This window comes from Talpa europaea (genome assembly GCF_964194135.1).
Source record: "Talpa europaea genome assembly, chromosome: 9".
NCBI classification, from domain to species: Eukaryota; Metazoa; Chordata; class Mammalia; order Eulipotyphla; family Talpidae; genus Talpa; species Talpa europaea.
The window spans coordinates 47858867-47883358 of NC_140076.1; the positions used below are offsets into that span (position 1 = coordinate 47858867).

The 24492-nt window shown below is 34.1% G+C and overlaps 1 protein-coding gene across 2 annotated transcripts in view; it reads left to right on the forward strand.

The window, feature by feature from the left end:
* Positions 1–8969: 8969 nt before the first annotated feature.
* The window catches only part of ZZZ3 (zinc finger ZZ-type containing 3), a gene marked incomplete at its 3' end in the record, with an annotated part of 41949 nt that continues 26426 nt past the window's right edge, over positions 8970–24492 (forward strand). For both annotated transcript variants that reach the window (XM_084243321.1, XM_084243322.1), the window contains exon 1: positions 8970–10486. In XM_084243321.1, the coding sequence (XP_084099447.1) occupies positions 8982–10486 (1505 nt within the window). In that variant the 5' untranslated portion in view covers positions 8970–8981. The remainder of the gene's footprint in view (positions 10487–24492) is intronic.

The window sequence follows — 24492 nt, forward strand, 5'->3', positions numbered from 1 at the left end:
CATTGTTGCCTCGGAGCAACCCACATGGTGAGCAGACCTCTGGCTCACCCGCTGCTCCCCTCAGCAGTGTATTTCTGTATTCTGCCTGTTCTGTTCCCTGCTCTGTCTCTGGTGAACCCTCTCACCCTCCCGCACATCTGGCCTGTGTCCACGTTCTTGTATGCATAAATAAATAAATCTTTAAAAAAAAAAAGGAAAAAGATAAACTCTAAAAGGAAAAAAAAAGGTTTTAGATGGAAGAGTGACAGAGTGTACATTTTAGATCCACTCTGTAGAGAGATCTTAACAGTGCATTTGTAAAGGATGAAGACTTAAAAGTAGAGGAACCCTTTTCAGGACAGATGGGTCAGTTCAAATTGAGAGATAATGAGGACCTATGATTAGTGATAAATGATACCCTAGAGAGGTGGGGAACAACTGGAGAAAAATGTAGGAGGAGTCGAGTATGGAGTATCTAATAGGATTGGTCATGAACATTTATATTTGAGTCACCTGGAATTGATAAAATGAAAATTCTGTGCTCTGCCCCAAGTTTATTCAATCTAACTTTCAAAAGATGAAGTTTAGAAATTTACATTTTAAAGAAGTACTTAGGGTAATGCTTGTGAGCACTAAAGTGTCAAAGAAACTGGTGTAGATTTTTTTTCAAAGTATGATTCTCATTCTTGGGACAGTCTCCTTCCCTCTCCCCCTGTTGGAATAACCTGAAGTACTTAATTAAAAATGAAGATTTATGTATGTATCCTAGAACTACTGAATCTGGATTTCTGGGGTGAATGAATATGGGAATTTCTTAGGCAAACTAAAGTTTGATAACCAGTAAGTACTTCATAGACATAATCTACATTTTTAAAATGCTTTTTTTTTTTTTATAGAGGCATGTTTTATTTATTTATTTGTTTGTTTGTTTGTTTGTTTTGTTTATACATGCACTGGGTATAGTCAGAAGCGCGGGAGGGTGAGAGAATTCACCAGAGCCAGAGCGGGGAGCAGAGCAGGCAGAAAGACCAAAGCACACTGCTGAGGGGAGCAGCTGGCGGCAGGAGAGGTCTGCGCGCCATGTGGGACCCTCCTCAGGTGGCCGGGGAGCAGCCGGGGATCGAACCGGCGCCGCAGAGGTCGCCAGCAGCTTCGCAACCCAGCGCTCAACCGCTGCGCCACCAGGGAGGCCCTAAAATGCTTTTAAGAGATGTTTATATAGCTACATCTTGATTTATTTTTGTCACATTTATTTTCTATTTACTTTGAAAATAACTGACAAATTACTCTTAGATGGATAACATAACCAAGTCAAAATTATTACCTTAAAAGACATCAAATATTTTAAAGTTACATTTAAGGGGAAACATGACATTTTTTACTGCATTTTTAGATACTATGGATTTATTCCCTAATGTTGTGGTAAAACACAAAAAAGTACTTTTCCATTAATGTCTGACTAAATTATAAACTTCTGGTAAATGAGATATGTCTATATTGGTAGTCATTTAAGGAGCTTTGAAATTTGTAAGATTTAATTTAGAATTAAAGTTTGAAATATGTTACTACTTGGGGAAAAATTTCTAAGAAGCTTAGAAATATCTCAGTCTTTTGAAGAATAACATGTTTGTAACTAAAAGAAATTATTTGTGTGAAATTTATTAGGAAGTGAAGTTCTGTGAACTTTAGCGGTATTGTCAGTTTTATCCACAGCTCTGTAAACAGTAACACATTCATAGTGACTATATTGTGGTTTCCCTTCACAGATATCAAGTTGTGCTAGTACAACCATATAAATAATTAATACCTGAAGTCTCAATATAACATGGATATTAACAGTGATGACAAATAAATACAGACGCTTGGGAATCAAAATACTAAGCGAAACACTTTTCAAAAGGTAAGAAAAAATGTCAATTAAGGCCAAATGGACTCTAGTTAGTAGAAATAATTGACTAAAGTTTCTTTTTCAGTGTATCAGGCTATTAAACATCTGCATGATCCTATTAATATACTGGTAGAACTATGCTGTAAGTATCAGTTCTTTTGTGAAAATAGCAGTTGCACATACCTCTGCTGGCAAAGATCACAATTAACTTATGTTCCTATAGTGAACCCATCCAAGTAGGGTAGTAACATTACTGACTGGAACTTGATTTGAGTGCTTAGAATCAGTATTTCCATTTGTACTTAGACATATCTTAAATTGTGGCTAGCCATTTTGTTTTATCACCACCAAACAGTACAGATAGTAACGTTTTACCAAGTATGTGAAAGGCTTCAGGATAGGGTACAAAGAAGTTGACAGTCGGAGTCTTTGTTTTACAAGAAGAGTGAATTTTTAAGTCAAGGGTTATTTTTTATAGGTTTATTTTCATGCTGTACCCTCATGTTAAACATGTTTGGAACATGTTTAAATGTATTGTTATTTAATTTAGACAACTTTTCTACCTTGTGCATTTCAAGAATTTAGTAGGTACATTTGGGGGTGGTTGCATTTATAGATAATAGATATTAATGCTGTTCCATACTAGCTGAATGAAACTGTTAACTATTTTTGCTAGGCAATATGCTATGACTTTAAATGATTTTGAAAGAAAAAGAGACATTTACTAGGCATTTTATGAATTTAAGAAGTTTGAGGATTGTTATCATTTTAAAATTGTAATACTTCACCAAAATAGGCACACTTTTAAAATATCTCGTTTCATGTTTATAATAAAGTGACAGTTTCCATTATAAACATTGCTAATCCTTTTCTTGATTATTCTTGTTTCTAAATGGACACTCATAATAACCCATTTAGCCAGATTGTACATTCCTTGAAAGGTATAATACAGTATTACACAGTAAAACTGTAATTAACCAAACTCTCTTTAAGAAATGGAATATAATTAGGTTCATGGAACTATCTGGCTAATTGGTACTAAAACCAAAAAAATCCTTTCTGTTTTTGTCCTTGTTGAAAATCCATATGCCAAAAATAATAGAAATTTCCTTTTATAATAAAAATTTTATACCATTTCAGTAACCTTCAAGATACAGAAGACTTGGATGATTCTTTGGTGTACATACCTACATTATTTTTGTTCAGTCCCCAGTTTTGGATAATTGATGTCCAAAATTAGGGAAGACTTCTAGGCTAAGAGATTATAAATTCTGCATAAGAAATTTTATCAAGGGCAGTCTTTGGTTCACTGTAGACAAAATATTGCCTTTAATGCTAGAGAAAAATTTGGGTCCCAGTTTGATTCAAACTAATATTGAGTTGTAAGAATTCAGAGTATTCATGCCATTTGCAGCAACGCAGATGGAGCTAGAAGGAATTATGCTCAATGAAATAAGTCAGAAGGAAAAAGAAAAATATCGGATGGTTTCACTTATAGGAGGACTATAGCGGAGCCAAATAAGACATCAGTGTAAAAAAAATAATAGCAATACAAAACACAACAAAACAGAAACAGACAATTATAAACCAGAGACATCCTACAGGAGAGGAGGAAGGAGAGAGATTAGAGGGAGGGAAAGAGGGAGGAGCACAGGGGACTGAGGTGATGGTGCACGGGTGCACTGTTGAAGAAAATTCTGTGGGAACTACACCTGGGTGGGGGGGGAAAGCAAATATTGTTTAAAAATGAACAATGATATAAAAAATAAATAATTAAAAAAATTTAGAGTATTTTAAGCAGGTTATTTTTTGAGCAAAATATTTTGTGTTTATTGATTTCTAAAAAATCTTCAGTTTTTCAGCATCTCTGATGATACAGTTAACAAAAAATTACTGAGGATGTTATTACAAACAGATACCCTATTACCTGCTCTTTCTTTTCTAGAAGGGGTAAATCTATTAGCATAAGTTAATTTGCTTCTTCAATTTTTTTTTTTTTTTTATTTTAAAGAAAGGAATTTAGGAGGTTCTAGTATTCTTCATGGCTGAAGCTGAGAGTCTGAAACCCTGATGCATAAGCTCTATTCTAGATCATAGCTCCAGTCCTTCAGGATTTAAGGAAAAGAGATAATATTACCACAATGATAGACCTTTGGTTATACAGGTAAGTTATTTAGTTTTGCAGTAGTGAAGACAATTGTAGTTTGATTTTTTTTTTTTCCCTTTTGAAGGGGAGGGACTTGTTATTTTTCTCTATTTTTTTCTGCATGGAAAATTTTCTAGTCTGATCTGGCTGGCTCTTCATGAGTATGGAACTATGGAGAATGGATTAGGGATGAAATATTTTCCATGCTTTTTCAAGTTGGGGTATAGAGGAAGTCTCTAAGTACATATATTAAAATCTCTAGGACATTGTGCCTATCTTTGGTATCCTAGATATTTTTTATTCAAAGGCTTTCTGAAATATCTTGACTTCTGTTTCTCCCCTTTTGTTTTTTAAGTATATATTCCTTTTGCCTGTGTACGCTCTCTTTCATATCTATCTGTCTCTCTAAATGGGAATTACATAAGATATTATGTATCATAGAGTCCCTAGGCTTCAAAAAGGTGAATATTAAGTATCTTCAGTTGCAAGGCTTACCCCCATATTTCACACTTTTATTTTCAATCTTATACTTTTAAGTGTATCCATACAGGGGTAAATGACTCAGCTGAAGAAATTTGTCTGTAAAGAATTACATGACAAGTGTAGTCTGAACCATTATTAAATTGTTCCTATTTATGTTCTAGACAAATAGAAAAAGAATCATAGTGGTAATACTTCTTAATTGCTCTTGCTATGTTTGCCTTCCACTTTGATTTGTCTACCTGGTATCACAATTGGTTTCCTAAAAATCATTCACTTAATAAAACTAAGTATTATTATAATAGCTATAAGCTGAACACTGTTGATGGAGAATTGCTAGTCCCTCATTTCCCAAAATATATTACACTGATAATTTACAGTAGGAACAGAAAGTTACAGGCAGTGTCTTTGTAATGTCTTTTCCAGGTTTCTTTCTTTTAAGTGTGGTAGGTGGAGTAGTGTTTCATTAGATATACCATTTTAATGTTTGTTTTTCCTTTTAATTATTATTGGTGATTCTGTAGATGTGACCACAGATCCTGGAAATTTACAATCTGAAACACAGTTGACACTGTTTCAGAGAGCGTTTCAGAATCCTATAGATAGATAGGAGGTAGTAATAGATTCAGATTTGGAAAGTCATTCAACAGCAAAAAAAAAAAAAAAAAAAAAGAGTGAGATAGTTAGAATTACAGGTAGGAATTGGGACTTAATGTGAATGTATAGACTGAAGTTTGGATGACTCCTCAAATATACCCACCAATTGGACAGAAACTTAGGGTAAGGAAGAGAGAGAGTCTGTTTCTGTTCTAGAAAGAGCCATTTTCATTAGTGGGTAACATAGGAAAAACTTCCTTCTAATTGCTAGGTTGGGCTTTGCCCATATGAATATGTCAAATAATAGTTATAATTTTCCCTTAACTCTAAAAATAAAGTGGTTAAATTTCCCATTATAATTGGGTACTGACTGAGGTTTTCAACATGTGCCATTTCTTTAACTAGCCAAGGGTATTTTCTGAGATACTTAGTTTGTAAATGTGTTCCTTTCTATTCCCTTAACAACTTAATTTTTGGCAGGGATATAACTTTGTGCTCCAAACTTCTTTAATTTAATTTTTCTAGTAATTTATACTATATAGCTAAAATGAGGAAACAATCATTTCAGTCTATAATTCTTTGTTAAGTATGACAACAAATGTCATGTCTTGGTTGAGATAGTACGTTTTAAGTCCCTTTTTGATTATTGAATTTACACTCAGTTTATTATATAATCACAGAAAGTATGTACATTTATATATGCCTATCCAAAATAGAAAATATACAAAAAAAAAATTTAGAAAAGAAAAAATTCATCAGAGGAAAGAGTGTTAAAATTTCATTTAATTCTAATCTTTAGAATTTTAAACCAATTTAATACTTTAAATGCATATAATATGTTAATTTCAGGCAAGGGTTTAATAGTACTCTATTTGTTGCTTCCTGAGCCAAAGAGATCATGACATTATTCATGAATTTGTTACTAATTGGATTAAAATGGTAACTAAAGGGTATAGTTAGGTTTAATTTAGGGTTATTATAATTTTTTAAAGATTTATTTATTTATGCATACAAGATCTGGGGTACAGGCCAGAGGTGTGAGGGGTGAGAGGATTCACCAGAGACAGAGTGGGGAGCAGAACAGGCAGATGTACCGAAATACACTGCTGAGGGGAGCAGCGGGCGAGTCAGGAGAAGTCTGCTGCAGCTGCGCCATGTGGGTAGCTCCCTGACTGAGGATTGAACTCATGCTGCAGTGGCTGCAGATAGCTTCATAGGTTGTGTCTTCACCCCTTGCACCATCAGGGAAGCCTAAGGTTATTATTTTAATAGAATACTGTGTGGTTGCTGTGGTAAGACAATGCTTCTACACTCTGCTAAGCATCTAAATCAACAGGCTGATTAATTGGGGACTGGGCATCGCCTGATATTGTGCATTTTAATATGCTTTTCAGTAGATGTATTTAGTGCTTATTCTCATGTTACACTTTTGATTTGCAAGAGTTTGAGGTACCAAAAGTGTCCTTGGTATGAAACAGGTTCTCTTTAAAAAACAGCCCAGTAGCACAGGATTTCAGAAATCTAAAATGTGAGCTTCATTGTACTTGTTGAATGGAATAAACACATTTTTAGGGAGCAAAAGAAACAAAAACAGGTTTGATTTTTCATATTAACCAGTGTTTTGATCACTGAATGGTAAAGTAATAAAATGTGCTCATAGGTGGGGTTTTATAGTGATCTGTATGTAAATATAGTAACTACTATCAATAATAGTCTCAGTTCATTAATAAGACTTGAGACACAAGTTTTGTTCTCATTCAGATTGGTGTGGAAGAAGAGTTAGGGATGCCTTCTATTTGAATCCTTTGAGGGTTTACATGTCCTTTATTGGCATCACATTTTAGAAAGTAAAGATTAACGGATTTTTTATAGCTTATAGAATATCGCTATTGTAGTATTTTGAATCATAAATTATAAATATAAATTATAATATAATCAAATTTTTATGGATTTTTTAAAAGTTTATAAAATTGTTTTCTTTGTATATTTACATAGGTGTTTTGATATTTAAAATCTGTAACCTTCAAATTAGTTCAGATTTGGGTACGTGGAACAAATAACCTTGATCTTAATGTATTTTGTGCTCCTTTAAAACATCATTTGAAGTTTAATTTGATTTTTTTGTAATTAAAAGTAGGAATATAGATAGCCATTGTGCATTATTTGTGAATATAATCTTGACAAGATTTTAGCAAAGAGAATTACATGTCAGCTTCCTCTAAGGAATCCCAAAACAATAAAGGTGTTCTATGAGAAAACCTATTTCTAAGTTCTGATTGGTGTCCCATACTTACTGTTTGTGTGATTGCTATAGAACTTTTGAGAATAAATTCATCATGTTTTAATCCCAGACTGATTTTGTGAGTCTTGTAAGATTTTTCTAAGTTGTTAATTAAAAATATAAAACTATGCCATATTCTGAAGAAGAAGAAAAAACAATTAAATACCACCTACTTACATATTTACTGAATACTTTCTCAGTTTGTTAACAGGCAGAAACAGGAAGACAGCAATTTCCTTTTATACCTTTTCCACAGTTCTACTAGAAATGAAGGAGAGGTTTTATTTGATTTGCTGGGGCGTGGCGGCGGGGGGCGGGGGCTGGGTATAGACTGACATTTAGAGGGTTATAGGAGAGGGAGGCTGTGGGAAGGATGGCAAAGGGAGGAGAGGGGGGTTTTGTGAAACAGCCCTTATTGGTCTCTATTCATTCTGCCCTTTCGAAGTTAGTGTGAAGTGGCAAAATACCTCGAGGAAGTTAAGTAGTAGAGGAGCATGAGAATTAAGATTTAAAATGCTAATAGCTTCTTTATTCTGCTTGTTTGGGAGAGCCTTTGAAAATATCACTAATCCACTTAGTTTATCCAAATGGGTCAGTCAGATTATTTTTCAATTTCCCTTAAATTTCTTTTAGAAACAGCAAACATCCCCAGTAGGCAGACCTGTTCATCTTCCAACACACGTCAAAACTATGGCATACACACAAACTTCTCTATATAGGAGTTCACAGAAGGAAATGATGGAGTTATATGTGTATACGCTTTGGATTTCTAAATGTAATACTTTGGGGACTTCTTACTCTCTTCTGTCCTCTTTAGAATACTTTCTTTCACTTTCTAATTTATGGCTTTTCTTCAAGAAACTGGGGAGGCTTGTCTTTGTGGTTTCGCTTTTAGCCAGTACAAACTAGTACTGTGATTTCTATCCATCTGCTTAATTAAATAAGTTCTACAGCCAGAAATTTTTGGATGCCCCATAGTTTGTGATCAAACGATTTGACATGAGTGAACTAAAAAGCAGAGCCAGCCTTTCTACCTCCCATGAATGTTTTGAGAGAACATGAGAAATGATTGGGATAGTTTTTGTGTTGGTTGCTATGTAAATTTAAGATTACTGTTTTAATAACTGAGATGGTATCCTGTTTTTGAAGGAAGTCTTTTTTGGCTTCTTTGTGCCTAAAAGGCAGACACACATTGAGGCAGGTTAAGAGCATTGTCTTTGGAGCCAAGCCCTGCTATTTACTGATAGCTGTGTGGCTTTGAACAGATAAGTTAAACTGTATGTGCCTTAGTCTCAATTTGTGGAGATGATAATAACACTTATACTAATTATGAGGCTCAAGTTAGTTACTGTATGTAAAGCATGTAGAACAATTCCTGGAACATATTAAATATTATGTAATTGTTAGTCATTATTCCATTTTTTGGAAATGTTAAAAAAAGTTATATCACATAACTGATTAGTATTGACTATTTGGATTAAAAGATTATAGCTTTCTTCTTTTGTTTTAGGTATATTAACTATTACCTTTTTCTCATTATTTTGTTTACATTTTTGAAGGTTTCCCAATGAGTGGATCATGATGACCGTATTGTAGGGACTTGCCATAGTATGGCTGCTTCCCGATCTACTCGTGTTACAAGATCAACAGTGGGGTTAAACGGCTTGGATGAATCTTTTTGTGGTAGAACTTTAAGGAATCGTAGCATTGCTCACCCTGAAGAAATATCTTCTCATTCTCAAGTACGATCAAGATCACCAAAGAAGAGACCAGACCCTGTGCAAATTCAGAAAGGAAGTAATGGCGGAAGAACTACTGATTTAAAACAGCAGAGTACTCGAGAATCATGGGTAAGCCCTAGGAAAAGAGGACTTTCTTCTTCAGAAAAAGATAACATAGAAAGGCAGGCAGTAGAAAATTGTGAGAGAAGGCAAACAGAACCTGTTTCACCAGTTTTAAAAAGAATTAAGCGTTGCCTTAGATCTGAAGCACCAAACAGTTCAGAAGAAGATTCACCTATAAAATCAGACAAGGAGTCAGTAGAACAGAGGAGTACAGTAGTGGACAATGATGCAGATTTTCAAGGGACTAAACGAGCTTGTCGATGTCTTATACTGGATGATTGTGAGAAAAGGGAAGTTAAAAAGGTGAATATCAGTGAGGAAGGGTCACTTAATTCTGCAGTAGTTGAAGAAATCACAGGCTATTTGACTGTCAATGGTGTTGATGATAGTGATTCAGCGGTTATAAACTGTGATGACTGTCAGCCTGATGGGAACACTAAACAAAATAGCACTGGTTCCTATGTGTTACAGGAGAAATCAGTAGCTGAAAATGGGGATTCGGATACCCACACGTCAATGTTCCTTGGTAATAGGAAGGAAGACAGTTATGTAGACCATAACGTGCCTTGCACAAATACAGAAGTGCAGGTCAAGTTGGAGGACCACAAAGTAGTAACTGCCTGCCTGCCTGTGGAACATGCTAATCAGCTGACTACTGAGCCAGCTACAGGCCCCTTTTCTGAAATTCAGTCATCTATAAGGGATTCTGAGGAGGAAGTAGATGTGGTGGGAGATAGCAGTGCCTCAAAAGAGCAGTGTAATGAAAGCACCAGTAACGCCCTGGACACAAGTCTTGAGAGTATGCCAATCTCCAGAGATACGGAACCATCTTCTGTTCTAGACGGTGTTTCAGCTCAAATGATGTCTTTATCAGAACCTCAAGAACATCGATATACTCTGAGAACTTCACCACGAAGGGCGGCCCTTACCAGAAGTAGTCCCACTAAAAACAGTTCTCCTTGCAGAGAAAACGGACAATTTGAGGAGCATAGTCTTAGCGCCAGTGAAACAAATGCAACGGTTAGTGATAATATAAGCAAGTCTCCCACAAATCCTGATGAAATTTCTCAGAATGGAAAAGGGATATGTTGTGACTCTGAAAATTACGGGAGTGAAGGACTAAGTAAGCCACCCTCAGAGGCAAGGCTCAATATTGGACATTTACCATCTGCCAAAGAGAGTGCCAATCCGCACGTTACAGAAGAGGAAGATGATGATCCTGATGTTTATTACTTTGAATCAGATCATGTGGCACTGAAACACAACAAAGAGTATGTGTAAATATGGTAACCATGAATTCTGCTTTGTTTATTAGTCCACAAGTATTCAGTATCTATTCATAAATGTTCGTTTTTATTACAGCTGAAATTAATGCTTTAGCTAAAATTTTAGGTTTGACATAATGATTTTCTCAATTCTTAAAAAAAATTTGCAAAAAACAGAAAGCACTAAAACAAGGTTGTTATTCTCTTCAGTGACAAAGTTTTCAAGTTTTGATATTTCATGCATCTCAGTTAAAAAAGACTGTGGGAACATGGTTGATGGGGTTTTTGTTTTTAAGTTTTATATTGAGTTAATTTTTAAAATGGAAACCTATTTTGATTTATGGTCCTAGAGTTTTTTCAAGTGTCTGTGCCTTCCAGATAGTGTTGAACAATTAATGAGTGCTTAGACATCATCCAGATAAGGAAATTCTGGCAGAAAACAAATTTACTTTTTAGCTCATTAAAATTTTTGGTTAGAAAAATCTTGTGATTTAGAGAAAATATTGCTGTAACTGCGGTGGTGATAGCTACCTATACATTTTAGTTAGCATATTAGCAAGAATTAGTCTCCTCCATAGTTTACGTAGAATGTTTGAAACAGTTTTTTCCTTATTCTAAATTATAAGGGGAGACTGTATCTTAATATATTTTCAGTTCTCAACCTTTGTGATAAAGGCATTTTAGTGTTGAAATTTGCCACAATTTTGCTTAGATTAAGAAAATATCCTCTGGGCAGTAATACAAGTATATTGGAACTGTGTCTAAATAATCCTAAAAATAACTGTTAACAAACAGTGCATATATAATATTGAAAGACAGACATATATACATTAAACTCCTTAACTTCTATACAGCAGACTTTTGAATTACCATCAAAATCAGATTATTTTGGTTGCACAAAACTATGGATTTGAGGGACATTTGTAGTATTTTTTAGTGAAAGTTGCCAGACCCTGATAGGTTTCAGATCAAAGTATCAAATCTTGGTGGTGGAACATAATTTTCTTTTGCCATGTTCTGTATAGATGGTTTAGGTTTGTAAATGGTAGCATAGGTCGCTTTTCTGAATATTTTCACCTGTTTTCTTTATAAATAGTATTTTAATATTGGGTTTACTAGAGAAGTCATTTCATCTGAGCATTTTACTTATTTATTTTATGGAACTGTTAGCATTTCTAGTATTTGAAATGTTTGAAGTCCAATTTGATCTAGAAAAATGGTTCGTTAATGTTTTATTCAATTTGAGATAAGTTGAGTTTTTATTGTTAATATACCAGTTTTTGAAAGTAGAGTTGTTTATTTGCAGGTCTTGGAAGCAGGATATACCAAAATTTCAAGAAATGTGCATTTGAGCAAAATCATATCCAGTTTATTCTATTTGTCTCTCTCGCATTGTTTCTTTGGCAAAAAGAGATGCCCTTTTAAAGCTTACCTGGCTACTGATGATGGCAAGTCTTGTCCCATTAATTCATAATATTACTTTTTGGTAAGAACTCTCCTGATGATAATTTTGAAGGGTAATGTACCTATAAAACAAGTGTTTAAAGATAGTGGCCTATCTAACATTTTATTTATTTTATTTTTTTTTTTGTGGGACCCTCACCAGTGGCCGGGGATCGAACTGGCGCTGCAGAGGCTGCGGGCAGCCTCGCAACCCAGCGCTCAACTGCTGCGCCACCAGGAGAGGCCCCTATCTAACATTTTAAAGAATAATTCCATGATCCTAAGTCTTTGAGAATGGAGCAATATAATTTCTTGTATTACTTAGGGTATACAGAATCCTTTGGAATTTGAATGGTGGTTGATTTAATAAGACAGTATCTCAAATTAATGCCTCATTGGGTGACTTTGGGATGGAAAAAAATCACTCCTTTATGCCTTTTTGCCTTGCTCCAAATCTTTTGAAGATAACCCCTTTTGACACTTTTAACTTTTCTTTCTTCAAAGCAGGCAAGTAGAGAGAAGTGGGATGAAAAGAGAGCATCTTCGTTAGCATTTTGGTTAGAGATAATTTAAGGATAATTAGGAGCGATTGTTTGATCAAGTTGGATGTAATCTCTTCCAATAAAGTCCCTATCTTATGCTTTTTCTTTAGTGGTAAGGGCTGTTTGGATATCATTTGGCTCTTTTTTTACCCAAATAATTGTCATTAAAAATAGCATGTTGATAACCTATTTCAAGTCTCAAAAAGTGAATTTTTGGCAGTTTGAAAATATTCTTAAAAGACACTTATGATACATGGATTATTATCCTCCTGCTAACATGTAATGTATACACATATCCAATGAAGTATCTTTTCCTTCATATACTGGAAAAGTTCTCCAGTGGGAGAACTTTGAAATGGGAACTGGGTACTGCCTCACCTACATGAGTATCTCTACCAATAAATACTTATTGATAGCCAATTTATAAATAGGCTATTTATAGAAAACACTGCACATGGCATAGTTCTTTACCTGGGGCTAGGTGGATGTAGCTGTTATTTCACTTGTGATTCTTTTCTAAATTAATGTATTATTTAATCAGCAGTCTTAATAGGATTTGACTCATAATTTACCCATCTTGTTTGTAAGGCTATCACAGGTAGGATCATCTAATCACTTGTAAATTTCCAAATAGAGGTTTGTATGTAGAATTTTAGTCTTAGAACTCAGTCCTGGAAATTAGACCATAGACTAGAGAAATTAATCTGCAGATATTTTGGGTATTTACTCCCTTTCTTGTCTAAATGCCATCCCTTTTCTCCAGCACACAGTGTGCTTTTATATATTTATTTTTCCAAGTGGAGAAATCCCCAACAAGCAAGAAACGAGTGTATTTTTTTTTCTGACAAGATTCCAGCTTTGAATTATTTTACTAGATGTGCCTTCTGATTTTCAAGGTTGATTCATTCTGTTAAATTGGTAGATAATACCTAGTGACTTCTTTTTGGCCTCAATATTTAGGTGGACTGAGATCATGTACTTAACTGTGGATTGACATTTTGCTGAATTTGAGTCTGCAGCATTGAAACTGATCTCTAAGTTTTAAAATTCTGACTCCATGGAGAGAAGATATAGAAGATTATAGTTCTGGATTTTAATTTTCAAGCTTTTCTTCTGATTCATAGGCAATCACTGGAAAATATTCAAATGAAAATATCATTTGGACAGTTGCCTCTGAATTCTTCATTATACAAGAATACTTAAATAAATTAGTTTGATAGGCCCTGGATAAATCTAATTGCTGGATATTGTAACTTTTCATGAACAGATACAGAGAGTAAAAAAGTCAGATTTAGGCTTTCTAGATTCTTGAGTCTTGCAAGAGATTGACTCATTGATAATTTTTCTAATATTTGTATACATTTTAAAGTTTCTAGATAATGACACTGTAAGAGTAAGATAGTTATTGATTATTTAAGAATATTGTTCATGTACTGTCCAGATGAAAATCTTATTTTCAAGCCATATTAATGAACATTTAAAAGAATTGTAGTTTAAAACTTGTTTCTCTGAAAACATTTCCTAAATATGTAAGATACAGCCTTCTGTTGCACCCTGCTTGAAATGAATTTTGTGATATTTTCATCAATTTCAGATGCTATATAGAGAAAATAATCGACAGTTATTATAGATTCTCCTTTGGTGAGACTACTTTTCTTATTTGTCAAAGTAGTTTCTTTTAAGGGACCAGAAAACTCCAAACTAGGGATAAATTTGCTTAGAAAGCACTAGAGGAGTCATCCTGGATGAAATAATTTTACATTTGTAATATTCTTCATAATTTCCAAAGCAATTTCATCTATTTCCACATTTGACACCAACAACTTGGAAGAAGACTGCATAGGTGACATACTCCATGTCCTAACTCTTAAGGCCTTTAGGTTATTAAAGTATCATGATGAATTAGTGGTAGAATGTTAGAACTTCCATTTTCTATAGTTTGGATTACTCTGGATACCTCATTCTATAAGAACTTACTCCATGGACTTCTGGGTTTCTAGGTTGAGGACTCTCATGGAGCACATCTTGGGTACTTCATTTTCAAAATTCTTTAGCCCAAGTTTAAATTGTGTGATTGTAGTAGTGATTATCTGGTTTTATCTGTCAAAAAACCAGCATTATAGGTAAGTAACCTACTTATTGAAGAAAATAATTTTGTGTTGTTTTAAAGAATAATTTGTTACTTTGAAAATAATAACTGCCTGCCATGTACAACTGGGGAAATAAAACTACAGCTACAACTTGATTTTAAATAGAGTTTGGGTAATTTGCAAAAAAATACTTTGAAGAGGGTCAGATTATATTGCAGTTAGGTAGATATATTAATATCAGAGGTTTGCTAAGGAAGACTCATGATTGTTGTGCCTTTTCTCAGCTCATTAGAAAAGGTTTGTTCAAAGATCATTGGGGAGAGATAACTGCCTTAAATATAAAGTTTTTGTGCATAAGCTTTGACTAATGAAAATATTCAGAGAATTCTTTGTTTTTTCCTTTGGTGACCGGCATCTTTCATTTCAACTAATATGAATGGTTTCTAAAAGTGATCCTCTGCTATAATCCAAGTATATTTGTACCCAAGTATAATTTAAGCTTTTCTTCTTGATTTAGGATCATCTTTGTTGACAGAGGGTATATAGCAGTACTTTTTTGATACCATTGCCAGAATAGGTCTGTTTTTGTGGGTTAAATGCTTTGGGTTTCTCTGCTTTTTATGTTCTTATAACTTGGCTTCTTTTCTAAGTTCTGTGGCTTCTTAGACTCCTCTTCTTTTCTTCACATATGTTGACTTTCATTAGTCACTTGTGCCGGTATGATACTTTGACAACATTTTATTGACAACATTTTAATTCTCTTTAAACTTGGAACACAGAATAACTAAATTTGTCAGAATTCTGTGTAATGATTCTTTAGTGGTACACTGAGGAATGCATCTGTGCAGTCAAAGAGAAAACATAGATGAGCATTAGTGCCTGGATTGTTTTATAATTTTCTTTATTTATTCCTATTATTGTGCTAAAGGTGATGTACATCATTGTATTTGTTTTAGGAGTTAGAGGTTCAAACCTCTAGGAATAAGTGTTTTCCCATCATGCCCACAACCAAAGCCTCAATAATCCTTATCATGCTCCACTGGGCCTCCTCATCCCGTTACCAACTTGCCACCTTCCCCTTATGGTTTTGTAGTCAGGCATCAAGGGTTTGCTATGGTTTGGCTTTTTCCTAACCCTTTGTTTTGTTTCTCTGTATTCCACATGTAAGTGAAATTGTCCAGTATTTGTCTTTCTCCTACTGACTTCTTGAATCACAGAGCATTATCCTCTCCAGTTCCATCCATGTTGTTACAAATGTCAAGAACTAAAGAAGCTCATCTTTTTTTTTACAGTTCATTAGTATTCCACTTTCTGTATATGTGTGTGCAGAAGCTTTTTGGTTTGACGTAATCCCAATTGTTTATATTCTCTTTTGTGTTTCTTGCTGTTGGAGACAGAGCCACAAAGTCATGTCTAAAACCAATGTTGTGGAATGTTTTGTGCACTTTTTTTTCAATGTATTTTATAGTTTTGGGTCTCGTATCCATGTTTTTAATCCACCTTGAGCTAATTTTTGTGTAAGATATGAGATGGTAATCTAGTTTTATTCTTTTGCATGTGACTGTCCAGTTTCCCCAACGTTGTTCTTGAAGAGATCTTTGTTGTAGATTAATTGTCCATAGATGTGCAGACTTTATTTCTAGACTCTCAGTTCTATTCTGTTAGTATGTCTGCTTTTGTTCCAATACCATACTGTTTTGATTACTATAGCTTTGTAGTAAAGTTTGAAGTATGAGAGTGGAATACTTATATTCTTTCTCTTTTTTTGTCAACATTGTTATGGTTATTTGGGGTCATTTGTGGTTTCATATGAATTTAGTACTGTTTGTTCTTTTTCTTTGAAGAATGCCACTCGAGTCTTGATAGGGATTGCATTGAATCTATATTGCTTTAGGTAGGGTACCCATTTTGACAATGAATAATGACTCTTCATTTTTGTATGTCTTCTGTATCTTTTAGGAGTGTCTTAGTTGTTTTTTTTTAAAGATTTATTTATTTATGCATATAAGAACAGGGATGTAATCCAGAGGTGCAGGGCATGAGAGGATTCACCAGAGATAACAGGCAGATCTACTGAAATACATGTGGGTTAGCTCCCTGGATGGCCAGGGATTTGACTTGTGCTTCAGTGGCTGGTGATGGCTTGATAGTGCTGTGTCTTTAACCCCTGTGCCACCAGGGAGGCCCTGTGTCTTTTAGTTTTTATTGTATAGGTCCTTCACCTCCTTTGTTAAGTTTATTCCTAACTATTTAATCCTTTTTGTTGTAATTGTGAATGGAATTGTTAATTTCTTTCTTTCCAAATGCATTTTTGCATAGAGAAATGCAACAGATTTTGCAAATTTATTTTATACCCTGCCACTTTACTATATTGATTTATTATTTCAGTTTTCACATGGAATTGCTTGGGTTTTTCATGTTTATTATCCTGCCATCTGCAAATAATAGTTAAAATTTTACTTTTTCCCCAATTTGGATTCATTTTATATCTTTCCCTTGCCTAAGATTACTAGTTAGGATTCCCAATACTAAGTTGAATAGTGGTATTGAAGTGGACATCCTTGTTCTCAAATTTTTGGAAAAACTTTTTAGTTTTTCACCATTGAATATGTTGACTGCTCTGGGATTGTCAGATATGACCTTTATTATGTTGAGGAATGTTCTGTCTCTCCCCAGTTGTTTTGAAGTTATTTTTATCTATAAATGAATGTAGAATTTTATCAAATGCGATTTTGAATCTTTTAGTAAAATCATATGGTTTTTATCTTTGTTTTTGTTGATATCGTGAATTACACTGAATGATTTTCAGATGTTGAACCATCTCTGTTCCTGGAGTAAATCCCACTTGGTCATTATGCGTGATGCTTTTGATGTATCGTTGAGTTCAGTTTGGTAAGAGTTTGTTGACTATTTTTGCATCTATATTCATCAGGGAAAATTGGTCTGTAATGGTGTTCTTTGGTCTTTGTCAGGTTTTATTATCAGAATGATGTGGCCTCATAAAATGTTTTTGGAAGCTTTCCTTTTTCTCTTGTTTAGGAATAAGTTTGAGAAGGAAGTGAAACCATCTGGACCTGGGCTTTAGTTTTTTGGGAGATTTTTGATTATTGTTGAATGTGTGTTTTAGTTTTGTGTTTTCTTACTTGCTTACAGTTTAAAGACTGTGTCTTATGTAAAAAACCAGGTATCTGATTTCTAAGCAGAATAATGATTGTTTCTTTACATATGGCAATAAATACCCGTTAGCAGTAAAACCAACCTAAAACATTTATTTGAGCCTAATTTAAGCTTAGCTTTTAGTCACAGGAAATTAATTTCAGTAACTTTGATAGTAGCTCAAGAATGTTTTGTTTTTGCATATCACTCAGTATATACACACACACACACCATATTGTGATGATTGATGATATTAGATGTTATATTGTATAGTAATAAATGGGAAAACCTGCTTGTAACCTTCTCCCCTCTCCCTTTGCTGTGTGTTTAGATCCCTCAGGTTTGGTCACGAGACCAAATTTGCTAAATTTTATTTTCAGAGAGCCATGGTAAATATACTCTGTTTATGACTCTCAGTTTAATCCAGTTTCTTGTAAATATTTTAAAATAAAAAATTATATTTAGAGTATTTTGCAGAAATTAATTTTCCCTGACACTATAATTTTATCATTTGTATTAATTGGGAGGATTTTGATTCAGCTCTTCTTTGGCTACTTTTCACTTGTCTTACTTTATCCTTCCTCCCAATTTTAAAATGTATTTTTATCATATCTAACAACAGTTTTCAAAATATAGGAGCTTAAGAGTATCTTGTTATGCTTAAGATTTTAATTGTTGGGAAAGGGTCGTGCTATTAGTTTGCTAACATTGAATGTAAGATGCTATTGAAAAGTATTATAACAAAAACCTAAGTAACTTCTTCAACTGTTCATAGCATATTTGGATGTGAAGAGTCAAGTTAAATGAAGGAAGTATAGTTTGTCAAAGTAGTTTATTTAAGAGACACTAATCATGCCTAAATAATGTTATTTTTAAAATGCTGTCATTCAGATCTAGAATCTCAGTATTTTCTTAAATTTTATTTTTAAATTATTTACCAAGGTTGGGCTAGGTTTGAGGAATACTCCAATTCCCTTTTATTATTAGCCTTTTTATCTGACATCATGATGCTGGGTGTCAGTTTTTTTATTTATAAAAAAAAAATTGGCATGATTTATGTAATTTAAGCTCCTTAATTGCCTTCTGTGGTGCTAGAGTACTTTTATCCCAGTGTACTGTTACACTTCAGCTAGAATAAATGTCCTTAGAAATAAATTCTATTTTTAAAAATTATTTACTGCATGATTTTTAAACATTCTCTTTCTACCTTTCATTCTGCATTCTAACAAGATTAAACCTTTGACTCCTTGATTATTGTGATCTTTCTCTTCTGACTTTTTCATATGCTTTAACTGCATACTTTCCATCTTAATTTCAGTTTGCAAATGGCATTAACTTCCTACTGGGCTTGCCTTGGCTCCAACTCTACTTGACCCCTTTTCTCCAGCATTTCTTAATATTGCCTAAGGAAAACTTGGTTATTGACTATCTGTTAGATTGACTCCCTGGGTCACATACCCATATTTGCCAAAATTATCAATTGTCAGGAGTGGAATTAATGGGGGAGGAGGAAAAGGGGAGCAAACAAATTAGTGGGCATTGGAAGCTGTCAAGACATACCCATTATAGACCATTTGGTATTTTGGGTGAAATTGTATTCTTGACTACTAGTTGTCTGTAAAATTGATTATGGGAACTTGCGTATATTGCTTGTGGGAATGTAAAGGGGGTTCATCCATTGTGGAAATTTGGTTGGCAATTCTAACCATATAACCCAGCAATTTTACTTCAGCATATAAATCTAAAAGAACTAAAAACAGATATTCATATAAAAACTTGTACACAGATATTCATGGCAGCACTATTTGTAATAATCAAAGGTGAAAACAGCTCAGATGTCTGTAAACTGATCAGTGGATAAAGTGAGGGATTAATACAATGGAACATTGGTCAACTTTAAAGAAGATGGAGTACTGATCCATGTTACAACGTGGATGAATCTTGAAAACATTATGTTAAGTGAAAGAAATAAGACATTACAGGTGACATATTAGGATGTTATATGAAATGTCTAGAATAAGCACATTCATAGAGTCAGAAAGCAGATTAATGCTTGTCAGGGACTGAGGGAGGCAGAGTAGATTGTTTAGTAGATATGGGATTTCCTTCTGGGGTGATGATAATGTGAAACTAGATAGTGGTGATGGTTGCACTACATTGAATGTACTAAATGCCATTTGGTTTTACACTTTAAAATGGTAAAAATAGTCAATTTTTGGTAAATTTTAGCACAATAAAAAAGAATTAAAAAAACCTGGTGATGGGAGGTATGCTTGAGCGTCTGCTGGGAGATAAGAAAAAAATGCTGTTGATACTTATTTTTTCTCATTCTTGAGAATTTCTGGGATTCTTGGCATATGTGTACAATGTATGTTAGAAATACAATAGACACAAATTATAAGTATACATATGTTGGAGACAAAGTACAATTTTTATTTTTAACCAATAGAGGTGATTAATATGAAAAATATGGGAACTGTTGTTTTTGACAAGGTAAAGGCAATTACTGACCAGTCATTAATTTCATTGATTTAGTATTTAGGGGAATTTTCAAACATATTACCACATTTTCTCTGGAAGCAAACAAGCAATAGGATCAGAGAAATATTAATGGAATATTAAATATTAATTAAAATGTACTTTTAAATATTAATTCAATGCTTATTAAAGTATTAATTAAAATATACTTAAGGAAACTACAGGCTCTGCTGATACTTAACAATATATAAAGTAACTTTGGTGTCATCTGCTATAACTGGACTGGCATTTTAAGTAATTTTGGAAATTAGAGACTTGATAATTTTTTTTATATTGGGAAGCTGTGGAGCCAACAATATTAAATGATATTAAATACAAATACTGGGTATTTAAACAAAAAGCCACTATTTTGGGAAAAGCAGCATTTTCTGCAAGGACAGGGATAGAAAGCAAGCTTGGCAAATTAATGAGTATTCTTTAAGAGGTTAATTGTTAATAAGATAAAAAGACCTCAGTATTGATGTATGTAGACTTTGAAAAAGGCTTTGGGAAAGCTACATGTTATTAGGATTATTTCCTTTTTAATGTATGGTTAATAAGAAATACTAGCTAGTTTCAGGGACTCTTCAAAAAACAAGAGTTACATAGTGGTAATATTAGACATTATATTACTGTACAGTAGTACTACTGATTAGCTGTTTTATTAAACAGCAAAAATAAGTAGAGCATTTTTCACCATATATATATATATATATATATATATATATATATCATCATTTTTGCTCAACTCAACCATGATTGCTTAACATGTTTTTAGAACTAAACTTGTAGGTTGCAATTGTATGGGGAATATAAAAATAAAATTAAAAAAAAAAGAAAATAGAACTAAACTTGTAAAACGGTTTGCAGAATATCGTCAGTGGCAATTCTTTTCAAAAGATACTTAATATTTCTTAGGGTTTTTAATCAAATTTCGTGTAGATTTATGTAACATGGAGAAATATATTCTTTGTTTCAAAATGAAAGTATCAGTAATGAAACTGATGTCCTTTCATCCTCCTACTAAGTGAATTAGATGTGATTCGTAACCTTGGCTCTGAAGAATTTCAGAACAGCTCCATACTCATTTTGCCAACACAGCATATAGCGTTTAACACAAAATGGAATAATTGTTGACTGTGAGTTCCTTGACGCTAGGGACCAAATTTGTTGTCCATGATGTAGTTTCTTCACAGTAATTTAATTGTTGCCATCCATGTTTAAGATTTAGAATATTTTGTGGATTTTCCCCTTCTCTCATTTTTTGAATCCTCATGGTAAAAATTTTTGGGAAATCATTCTCTTAATAGACCATCTCCTTCAACAATTTTCTGTGGTTTGGCATTTGTTCAATTTTGAGTGACCCCTGACTATTTTCCACTGTAATGATGGTACTGTCAGTTTTTTGTTAGAAGTCTTCCTTGAATTATTTGGACTGTTGATCATAACTTGTGAAAACAAAGAAAGAGAAGAGAGAGCCACTGGGGCTGTGCCATTGTGAAGGCTGTGATGACTCTGGATGCCTCTTCTACTCCCGCCCATGCCATGTTGTTTTCACTCCTGTCACTCCATTAATATTTCTCTGAAGACTGAGTCCTTTTATGTTTGTTTCATTATTAGAAGTAGATTATAACTGGTCCCTTGGTCATGGTTAGAACCTGGGGATCTGTTTTGATTTGAAATTAGATAAACACAACTACTGTGTGGAGTTTGGAACTATAAGCTACAGGCATGTCCTGGCCTCTTGTGTTCTTTTCTGTTTAAATGCCATCGCTCTCACTTATGACTTTTGCATCTAGTCTTCTTTGTTATCTTCTTTGCTACTTTAGGATGGATATGCAGTGCTAATATTGATAAATGAATGACTAGAGTATGTGAGGGTTCAGTGTGGTAGGAGTCAACTCCCAGGTGCAAAAATAGCAGAACTATTCTTCTAATCACCTCTTAGGCTTTTTTGCAGATATAGGTACCGCAAAATCCTCTGTTTACTATTTAGACCTACTAGATAAGAATTACGCTAATACTTCATAATTGCCATAATGATAGTTGTTACAGAGACTGTATTATCCCTCTCAATTCATAGTTGTAAAAACCTAGCCCAGAAAAGATGAGTTATCGTCATGATTTCAAAACTTGTGGCAGAGTTACCACTTACTCTGTATTTCTGGCTCTTAGGTCAGGCAATTTTTTTACCCTTCATTCTTTATAAAAGTTTGAAATTATTATTGTTTTAGTCCATGTAGCAATCCTTAAGGTTATGCTAGTCTAGTTTAGAATTTCTTCACTACCCCAGTGAAGTGACTATAAAACTTTTTTTTTTAATGACGCTTTTTTTTTAAGATTTATTTATTTATTTTATGCAAGCACTGGGTACAGTCAGAAGCGTGGGGGGGCGGGGGGCCAGAATTCACCAGAGCTAGAGGGGAGAGCAGAACAGGCAGAGTGATGAAGTACACTGCTGAGGGGAGCAGCGGGCGGCAGGAGAGGTCTGCGCACCATGTGGGACCCTCATCCGGTGGCTGGGGATCGAACCAGCGGTGCAGAGTCTGCGGGCAGCTTCGCAACCCAGCGCTCAACCGCTGTGCCACCCGGGAGGCCCTATAAAACTTTTTTTAATGGACTTAATTTTACAGCATAGTTTTAGATTTAGAGAAAAATTAAGAAATGAAAAGAATTCCCATATACCCTGGTTCCAGTTCCCTCTATTATATCTTAATTAGTGTGACCTTTTTTTATAATTAATATACTGATACATTATTAACTATGTAATGTCCTAGTTGACTAATAAATATACTAGTTATTTAATATATAACAATTATAATTAATATGTTATGACAGTTATATATATCTATATATAATTATTTTGCGGGGAAGCTTTCTTTTGTAAAAATAGAGACAAATATAAAGTGTTACGCATCCTTTGAAGGTCAGTGTGAAGATGATAAGCACTTATGAAATACTAATTACAACTCTAAGAAAAAGTGTCAGTAGGGATCCTCCCTCCCTATTCAGTCTGATATTGAAAAAAATGAAAATCTCAAACTTATCATAAACTAACATTTTAGTTAAATTAATCCAACTAAGTTAGTCTCCAGAACAATTCTTTCAACATTTTGTGTTGTGAAATTTATTATGAACTTAATTCTGTCTTTATCATATGAAACTATTATAAGGAACTAAAATCGCAAATAACTGCTTTGGTTTGAGAATCTTGCATAGTTTACATTTTACTTAAGTATTTTATCAGTTGTTTTACAACTTCTTTGGAAGAGAACTATCAGTACTTTTAAAATTGCATAAATATTTCATACTTTAGGTGAATTCAAGAATTTTGGTGCTTGATATTTTAATTTTTTTTATTCCTAGGATGGTAGAAATAGGCATTAGATTTGAAATACTATTTTTTAATTAAACTTGTTGAAGCAATGGTTCATAAACTTTATAGAAATTTTACCTTGTTTAAAATGTAGATTCTTGGGCCCATGGTCAGACTATTTTAATAGATTTGGGATTATTTTGTAGATTTAAGTACTAGGCACCTTTATTTTTAACATGCATTTTGGGAATATGAATGCAGGTGGTCTTTAGGTCACTTTGAGAAACTTTGCATTTACAGACTTCCTTCTATCTTTAAGAGAATCCCTTGACTATATTTTGTAGAGAGGAAGGGAAACATCTTTTCTGCGGAGGAAGGCAATATTGAGAAATAGAGGCGATAGTAGAGAGATGTCTTTGAGAACATCATCATTTCTTTGAGTCGAAAATAAACTATTGAAATCTTTCAGCCTTCTAGAGGACTTCCGCTAATAGGCAATATAATTTAAACACCACAACAAAAACGCAAATTCAGGTTACATGAAATTAGTGATGATTAATTTGAAAATAGGCAATATTCTTTCAAATGTCTTTTTCTAGTATCTTAATCACCTAGCAGTAACTTGAATTGGCGGACATTAAAGAAATAGGCAATTCTGGTTTTGAGAAATTTGACATTGAATGACAGTAGTTTTTAGCTACTATATTCAGAGTCCCATGTATAATTAAAGTTGCCTTAAAGATAGAGTGAAAAAATAGGGCCTCCCCAGTGGCGCAGCGGTTGAGCGCTGGGTTGCAAACCTGCCCGCAGCCTCTGCGGCGCCGGTTCGATCCCCGGCTGCTCCCCAGCCACCGGAGGAGGGTCCCACATGGCGCGCAGACCTCTCCTGCGGCCCGCTGCTCCCCTCAGCAGTGTGCTTCGGTCCTTCTGCCTGCTCTGCTCTCCGCT